The 9684-nt window shown below is 40.9% G+C and overlaps 1 protein-coding gene across 2 annotated transcripts in view; it reads left to right on the plus strand.

The window, feature by feature from the left end:
* Positions 1 to 8681, plus strand: part of nbr1b (NBR1 autophagy cargo receptor b) — a 28779-nt gene extending 20098 nt beyond the window's left edge. For both annotated transcript variants that reach the window (XM_029437576.1, XM_029437577.1), the window contains exons 19-23: positions 1125 to 1370; positions 2609 to 2694; positions 3271 to 3349; positions 3780 to 3873; positions 4548 to 8681. In XM_029437576.1, the coding sequence (XP_029293436.1) occupies positions 1125 to 1370; positions 2609 to 2694; positions 3271 to 3349; positions 3780 to 3873; positions 4548 to 4721 (679 nt within the window). In that variant the 3' untranslated portion in view covers positions 4722 to 8681. The remainder of the gene's footprint in view (positions 1 to 1124; positions 1371 to 2608; positions 2695 to 3270; positions 3350 to 3779; positions 3874 to 4547) is intronic.
* Positions 8682 to 9684: the final 1003 nt, after the last annotated feature.

Consider the following 9684-nt stretch of genomic DNA (forward strand, 5'->3'; position numbering starts at 1 on the left):
TATGGCCACTGGAGGCTATAGGTTGTCACATTCCCTTTAAAGGTACAATGTGTAATTCTGAGCCACCTGCTCCAAAGAAATATGGGTCAGTATTTCACCTCTAAACTGGGTCCATACAATCTCTAATGTTCATATTTGAGTTGTAGTAGTTTGTCATATTTATTGTGTTCTAATGTATTCTTTATATTGTGTATTGCATTTACTCCTGTGTGATGTCTGTCAGTCAGTCAGCAGGGCAACAATACCAACATTCGACCAAACTGCTGAAACTCTGATCTCCGGTCAGAAAACTCTGCTGTCTGATCTTAATGTGGAGCTGATCACATGTGTTTACTGGACACTGATATTACCGGGGCTGTAGTCCGTGTAACGTTACGTTAGTTTGTTTATTGGACTAAATCCAAAGTGGCAGAAACTAGAAAACGACCGCATATTCGTCTCATCTCCCCGGTGGCGGCGTAGCCAGGAGAGCAGCCCGCCGGGGAGGAGAGAGGCACTCTGCAGCCTCCATCAGACGGAGCTCCAGTCAGCGGCAGGAGAGACTTGGAGCTCAGCAGAACCAGCTCCAGCTCTGCAGTCACAGCTGCTGGACCTGTGTAACGGCAGCAACAGGGAGTCTGCATTTCCCCGGTGCTGTGACTGAACTCCAGCTAACTGCTAACTGTAGCTACACTGTTTCCCGGAGCTGCAGACAGATATACAGTCAGAGAAACTGCCTCCCGGCAGCTGGGAGGATGAGGAGAGGTGGTGCGGGGGATTTTCTCCTTTCTGCCACTTTGAATGTAATCCAATAAACAAACTATAAAACAGGAACATGGCTGTGATATTTACAAGAGTCGGCAGCTGTACTTCTTCTCCCTCTGTACTGAGGCAGACTGCAGCTACACTGACTCACTATCACCTCTAGAGGAACACGTGGTATTACAGACTGTATGGAGTGCAGCTAGCTGTTAGCATGCTAACTTCTGGAGATATCTCACACAACACAGAGACGTGTTTAACATAACGTCATCACTGTTACCTCTTCACACTCTGTTGATAATGTTATTTCATTGTTTCAAGTTTAAATTATGTCTTATCTTACACATTGAACCTTTAATTCCCCATTCCTCGTCCTATTGCAGCTCTGCTTTGTCCCAGCCTGGTGACATCCCAGCTAAGACAGACCCAGAAACTCCTTCGCCCGACCACCCGGGCAGTTCCATCCCAGAGGGGGAGCTGGGTGAGGCAGATGAAGCCACGGCGGCTCCAGGAACGGGAGTATCGGGCGCCAGCAGCGCCAACGACATGCTTTGTACGTCTCAGACGCTGGACGATGAGCCGCTGACACCTGAAGTGGTGGCACCTCCTCATGGCATCGTCACACCAAGGTCAGTATGAAGGGTGCAATACAAACACAGCAGCATGAGTGTACCGCCCATCTTCAGCTACAGGCCTTTATTTGAAACAGGCTAATATTGGAGACATGCCTTTAGTTCTCATTTCTAATGTCATAAGTACATCTCATCCAATTATAATAAGAAGCCTCCTTGTTTTCTGATCCGCCCCCATTTTTATTTGCAGCTGATGCAAAAACATAATGCATAATGTACAATTCCACAGCACTAACTCCATCACTACATACAACAGAGTCATGTCATATCTCATATGGAGTCCGGACAGTGACATTACATTTTGGCATTGAAAATAATATTTGCCATTGAAAACAGAACATGTGTGGAAAAAGGAAACCCTGTTATTGGAAAAAGTTAGGCACTGAAATGAGTTATGAAAAAAAAAAGGCATTAACAATTAATTTACATTATTTTGATATTTTTTGCATTTAGATTTTTAGTCACTCTTTTTTCAGTGGTTTTCTGTTTTAACTTTCTGTTTAGTCTGTTTCTCTTGCCGTTGTTTTTTCACATAGAACAGGCTGTTTAAAGGTAGCCTTAGCCTAACTGATGCTATGCTGTTCTGGCAAACATCCGCTGGAACAGGCGCTACATTAGCTAATAGCCTACGTGTCAGCTAGCTAACGTTTGGCTCAATGTGAAAAACAATGACAGAGTAACAGACTTAACTTACTTGCGGTTTGGGAATACTTGGTGTTGCAATAGATGTGCGCTAATGCCAGAGGCTTACTGCCGTTAAGCCAGCAGTTGGATTACCTCGTTTGGATTTTGATGCACGTCTATTCATGTAGTTACGGTACTGAAGCTTGTTGTGGCCAAAAAGGAGGACGCACATATCAAGTAAGTCCTAACATAACAAAGAAAAACTGATGAATAGATTTGTCGATATGTGCAATGGTTTTCTGTTTGAAGTGTTCCTATGACCACATAAAATGTCAAGTAGTTTTACTGTACAGAACTGTACAGGGAATGTCACATCAAAGGACATTGAAAAGGAGAAGACTGCAGGGTGCCAGGACGTTTTATCAGGTTGCTTGCTTCAACCAAGTGAACGTGTGACTTTGTTGGTATTCTGTCTTGGCCACCTGTGCATATGTACAATGCATATCCAGGTATTTCCTACCGTCTCTGGCGGTTAGGAAGAATGAAATGGTTAGTGTTTGTTGCACTGGTTATAAATACTTGAAAAAATCTTGCTCTTTGATATTGTGCAGTCCGGGGAGCAGTGGAAAAACAGATGTTGACCCTGCTGCTGCCGGGGAGGGAGCAGATGGCTCTGAACTGTACCAAACTGATGACGGTAAGCACATCGCTATAGCTCTACCAGTGAAATAACAAGAAGGGCCCTTTCATACACAAAAACAAAATAATGAGGAGACTATATGTTTAACTGACACAATCCAATTAATTTTAGAGAGGACGGGATAACGGCGCCACAGTTGTCGCAGATCAAGAAACTGCGACAACGGGTGCTAACATGCGATAGAAGGCTTGCCGAATTGACAACACGCCAATGTCAGACGTACGCCTGGCTATAGCTTTAATGTCCAGTATAGTGAGACGCAGCTCACGTAGGTGATGACGACAGGACGTAGATATGTAGATCAAATGTATACAACGTAACTAAAACTTGAACCTTGTTTGGGACCTTCAGGTGTGAAAAGGTCCTTAGAATCTTCCGCCATACTAACAGTTCGGTGAGGCTGTACTAAGGCATAGCAGCTTTAAGCTTCTTCTTATCCATGCTGATACCGACTACATGCTTCAAAGATGTTGAGAGATTTACTGTAGATGAGAATGTTTGTGTGTTTTATTTTTCAAACTCTATAAATGTATGATGGAATTGAGGATAATATGATGTTTTGTTGTACCACAGCATCTGATACTGAACAATCTCAGACAGTTGATACTGAAGCTACTGAAGACACAGAAGAGGACAACCCTGAGGACCCCAGGTCTCACATACATGCACTCATACTCACACAAATAGTACAGCACAATATTTTGTTCTTAAAGCTTGGTGGTGAATAGTTGGTGTACTATTGGAGCTCGCGAGCTAACCACTAACGTGCTAGCTCGTTAGCACTGTTGCTAACATTACGTTCACACAGTTTACTTAACGGATTTGTACTATTGACTTCAACTGTCAAATCCTTCTTCTCATGAAGATCATTCGTGTATAGGAGGTTAAATAAAAGTGAATGCTGACACAGCTGTCCTTAAATGGTGTACATTCTCGTGTCAAAGTTCAACATTTTACTTCTGCACAAATTCATCTTTTCTAATTGAATACATCATTGTTTCTGTAGACATGCTGAGTTGGAGATGTAGTCATGGCTGTCACATGGCAGTTTTGGACATAACCTCTTTATTGTCCCTTCTCAGGCACCCAGGCATCACCAGCGGCCTGGTGAAAGGAGCTCTGTCAGTAGCTGCTTCTGCCTACAAAGCTCTGTTCACTGGACAAGGCCCCACACAGGTCAGTTTATATAAAGCAACCTTATGTCACACATCATGTTGTTAAGAAGTTCATGGTCCTCTTAAAGTACTAAACTAGGTCCCGATCATTTTTTGTTTTTTTTGGCCCTGATCCAATCAATATTGGATATCTGCCAATACCAAGGCTGATCCCATACTTTTCCAAAACATACATTTCCTTTATTCCTTTATAGATAACCTCTGCTTATCACATTAAACATTGTTGGCTGCAGGGGGACACTTTTGCACATATAACTCTGTCTTTAAAACAAGGAGCTGGGGTTGCTGGGGTTTAAGCTTTCCCAAAATATAATGGCGCAGGACAGAGCTGCTAACGTGAACCCAAACTCTTAGCTTTCACACACAGTGGCACAACACAATACTTCACAGTGGATATGCTTGTTTGGTTTAGAAGAATGTAAAAGACTACTATCCACACTCTTTGTATACAGAGTATCTCTCATACTATAGCTCCATGCACACTGCTTCAACGTGTGGACAAAGCCAGGCCTGCCGCGCTGTGGTTGCTCTGATTGGACAGGTGCTGTCCAGGGGAGGGGAGGGTTCAGTAATGATCAGTTATTTACCTTGGTCCGTTCATATGTTGCCGGGACATTTGGTTTAATATAATCAGTAGAAGGATTCATGGACTGATTGGAGCTTGTTTCTCTGCAGCCTCCTGTGGATGCGTCCACCCAGGACACCATGATGGCCGTGCTGGTGGAAATGGGTTTCGGGGACCGGCCACTGAACCAACGGCTGCTGAAGAAATACAACTACAACCTGCTGGACGTGGTCAACGAGCTCGTTCAGATGACTGACAATGACTGGTACTCTACACGCTACTGACTAAAGAGAGAGAGGAAGAAGAGAGAAGGAGATGAAACATGAAACGATGGATGAAGAGAGAAGAGGAGGAAAGACTGGAAGATAAATTATTTTCTGCTCATCTACCTTTTTGCCTTCCTCTTTCTACCCATCTCTCCTCTGATTGATTCAGTTGAAGGGAGATCAATCTTCTCTATGACCATATAAGGAGACATTCCAGGAAACTCTCTGGGATATTGTACTAGAGTATCAAACACTGTCTATTACTTTCAGTTTAGGTCTTGATAGTGGCAGAGAAGCTGCTTTGCAGTGGAATTTAAGAGGGATGAAGAGACGTGTTCTTAAAGTCTCAAAGGAGCTATGTGTAGCATTTAGCATTTCCCAAAATTAAGATCACATATCCCTTGAGCCCCACTGCAGCCTGCAAAGAGGGCATTGCTCCATTTGTTTTGAAAAGCAAGCAGAACTCCAAAGGTCGATCAAAGCCGACAGTAACAAAATATGTATTTTAATGTGACACAGTATGCTAACAGGAAACTTCCTACTGTGTTCCCTTCGAATACTAAACAGTTCCACTTCCACGCTATAAAGTAATGTAGCAGATTTTACAGTTAATATAAGATGCAGTTTAGCGGACGTAAATATTCCCACATCGTGGTTATTTGTTAGCGTTGAAATGCTACACATAGCACATTCCTGCTTTGCCCTTTTACCTGGGACACTGATGAAGTACAAAGCAGTGAGAAAATATCAAGGTTACACATCTGCACTGAGAACCAGAGTGGGGAGATCCACATCACAGGTCACTTTGGTACCACTTAGTCAGAGCTTGTGTTCACATGATTGAATATCCACATTGAAATCATGGTGTGCTTTTACCATACACCAAACAGCTCGGAGCAATGATATACTTCCTTTAACAGCATGTTGGTGTGAGTATGGTGGCTCGAAGTACATTCTTAGCTAAGCTAAGAGAATCCATGATCTTAACATTATAGTAAAGTGTTGGAGCGTTATCATGTTACGTTATGTTTCATTTAGCAAAATCCAAAATTCCCAATAAAGATATTCCAGTGATGGTCAGGGATGATTTGGACCTAATCTGCAGCAGAGTTCAGGTAACAAATAACCAGGCTCCGGGCAGCAGAACTCTAGGCCCACTGTACTTCACATAGAGTTTGGGCCATTTCATACTTAAAGCTTTGGACTCGGGTTGGGTTCTGTTATTTTATAATGTAAATTTAAGAAAATGTTCTTTCTTTCTCTAGCTCTGCCAGGTAACCAAACTCATGTGTCACACAGTAGATTGCAATGCTTTGCATTAGTCTGGAGAGGGAGGCTTTGATTCTTGTCTTGGGTCCGGGTCTCAAATGTGTCAGTACCAGTTGGGTTCAGTTGGGTCTGTACTTAGAGATGCATGTACAGGCGAGGTTCAGGTTCAAGCTTTAGGCCTGTGTACTGCTCTGTGTGCCCCCTTGAAGATATCGTTTTTAATCATCCAGGTTGGGTTAGGGGAGTCAATATAAAGAGATTTCAAACGGGGAGCCATCTTTTTAATGTTGTGTTTGGCTGTTCGATTGTTGCAAATCAATGAGCAGGACTGTTTTGTGACAATATTTAATTTTTGTATGAAGTGACTTGTGATGAAGGTGAGCAGTAAGAAAATGACTTAATTTGTCAGTTATTTAAATCACTGGATTAGCCCAAAGCAGACATTCCCATCTGGTATTTTATCTTTAAACAATCTGTCAATTGATTTTCCAGAAATGTTATTGGAAATCCACTTACTTACAGATGTAGAATTATATATATCTCTAATCACTAGTACTGTACTGCGTTGGAGCCACTTGCTTATACATTGGTGTTGGTAAAAGCAAGTATATCATGAGCGTCGGTGCAAAGGGATCATCTGTGCTCATTTGGGTTTAAGTATCTAAGAGTATGGCTGCTGCATTATTATTATTTTGAGTTTGTTTTATAACATGTCTATATCACTGGAGAATATAAAGGGTTTACACACCTCTCACTGTACTGTATGCATAATCTACTGAAGATGAGTAGACAGACATTCAGTAAAAAAATTGAATACTGAGTTTCCCTTTTACACACATTCCCTGGACATGTTTGTCAGCCGGCTCCTGTCTCCCTGAACCTCCTGGTCAGACTCGAGGTCTCAGTATGCTTCAAACTAACCAGTTCGTACCGCAGGCCTCCTGCAGGAAGCGAGAAACAAGCACATCGTGTTGGTATTCAAGATGTGTTCTTCTTTTGTTAGTACACAGTGATTTCTAGAGATCACCCATGTTTACATACGTTTTAAATTTGAGGAACATAAAGAAAACGCATGAATATCATATCAACTATAGATTATTATACGTTTCAGAGTTATTATAATAATTTGATATTTAAATGTGTGGGTTTAACAAATACTATTGGTCTGTTAATCCAGCCCAAATGCACCAGACTACAGGTGTGGAAGCAGCCGTAGATGATCCTATGAGCTGTTTGTCTGAAGGGTACTGAGGTCAGAAATGTTAAAAACAACATCACACGTGACAGATTTTTACCAAAATGGCTGCTTAAAGTGTATTTATTTGAGTGAGCCGGGGTGCGTGTAATGACTTCAGGTAAGATTCAGCTGTGTGTTCTTCTCATTGTGCACTTCTGTCTTCTTTTCTGTGCTTCATCCTAAATGGTCAGGTGTTGGGGCTGACATCCTAAAGGACGTGTACATTAAGAGTATGTACAGTAACAGTAAGGTCATTCCAAACTTAAACTGGAATCAAACCGTGTAACAATGTGAAAATGTGTTTGTTTCTTTCCCTTCACAAATGTATGAATATATTCAGAACCTCCTAGTTGGAAGCTATGACGATCAGTTGACCTAATTAGTTTAAGTTAAGATTGTTTAAGGTGCTTTTGCTTCGAATGCTTGACGACTGTTTGGTGATGATGTTGTATTTTTAGGCTTATTGTGTGGTGCTTGAATTTGCTATGCTGTATGTGTGTGTTAATGTTTTCTTTTGTAAAAACAAAATGTTACCAGGTTGATTGAAGATTGTCTTTCTGTTTGCCAATGAGTGGACTTAATGGACTTGGGGCTGGAGTTGAAGACATCATTTAATATAACCGCACTTAGTAGAATGATGATTAATTTTGTTCATATGTAATGCATACAGCCGTGGTCCAAAACCTTTAGTACAGATATGATAATTCAGCAGTTTTTGTTTTTTGGCCGGGCTGCCAATTCAAATAAAAAAATCAGCCTTTAGTGATCTATAAACACAAACTCTACAGTGAAGTTAAAACAGAAGACATTTTAAGAAATATGCTCATTTGCTTTCCTACCAATTGTTAGATGAGAAGAAGGGACAATGAATTGCCACCACAACGATGATACATGGAGTATAAAGGGACCACCTAACCCTTATTAAAATGTGTGTGTGACAGCTATTTGAAAAGGAAATGTGACGGTGAAACATTATGGGGTAGGAGGTTTCAGAGGTGTCCCTTGAGTTCATCTCCTGCTTCATACACAGTTTCTGGGGGAAACTTTTATCTGCCATAGTTGACCTAAACTTCACATTGTGTATTCCAGTTTCTTGTTCATGTTGCATCATATTCACCACAGACCCTTTAACAATCATCAAGTGTTCCCCCCTTTGGTAATTAATGAAGCCCTGCTGCACGTCTAATCCAAACTCCTGCGTGGTGAAATGGAACCTGGCTGAAATGTGCACTCGAAGGTCAAGAGTTTCACATTCTGTACTGTATGTCATTTTGCTTTAAGTTAATGTGTATGTGTTCCACGAGGGACGGTCAGGTGAAATATTTCATATTGTGGTATGAATACATGTGAAGTATTTATGGAGGAAGAGAAAAGCTGGATAGTTTGAGCTTTTTTTTCTGTGTTGCACTTTATGAACATGGTTATGATGTACAAATCAATCTGTCTCCAATTAAAGTCATTACACTAAAGTATTTCTGGTTCATTTCCTATTTAGTGACATGAAGACGTCCGGCTGTCTGCTAACATTTGCTGTATGTTGTGTTGGTAACAAGTATATGATTACAAACTGCCAGCTGTCTAAAACCTTTTGCCCCTCGGGGTCAAACACCTGGTGACAACAGAGACTTTCCTATACAGACGAGGACGTCCACATACATTTGGTCACATAGTGGCTTATGTAATTATTCTCCAGTCAGAAATGTGTCTCAAATTTCAACATCAAGTTGTATACAGTATGTAAGAGCCAAATATGGTTTTGGAATAACAAGAAAAGTCAATGTTAAAAGAAGAATAAAAACACTTTTTTAAATTATTTTTTTGTATGCAATACAAAAGTTCATCCAGTTTAATTTTGAAAGTGTCAAATTCAGAGTTTGGAGGTCTATAAATTATTCCAACAATTAGGTGTTCACCATTGTTTACATTTATCGCAATGAATAGAGAATTAGAATTTGAACATCTACAATAATGAGGTCCTCACAAATATTTAGTCCTGTGTCTACACATAGACACACCCACCGTCTGGTCTACACCGTCTATTTCTGATGTATAACTTGTAACCATCACGCTTAAGAATATTCACATACGATGTCATTTAGTTTCACTGCAGCCTATTACATTAAAACCACAGCCTGTAGGCTATTGGCCGAAAGGGAGACTCGATCATTGTTCTGCTTATTGAGACTGCTAGTGTTAGAATGAGAGAATATGAATAGATATTTTTGTTATTTGCATCAGGTGTAAAACGCTTTAGCTTCCTTAAAATGTTAAAGCAATGGTGTTCGAGTACTCCATCCTTTGCAACCTTTATCATACACAGACAAGGCATTACACAGGAGTAATACATACACTGTAAATATTTCAACACTAGAAGAGAGATGAAGAATCAATGCATACACCAGGTAGTCTAACTGTTCAGCATGTACATATAATGTAATGTAAATCCAAATATGTACACATAATGCAGTATAAGTC

Source organism: Cottoperca gobio, chromosome 8 (genome assembly GCF_900634415.1).
Source record: "Cottoperca gobio chromosome 8, fCotGob3.1, whole genome shotgun sequence".
NCBI lineage: Eukaryota > Metazoa > Chordata > Actinopteri > Perciformes > Bovichtidae > Cottoperca > Cottoperca gobio.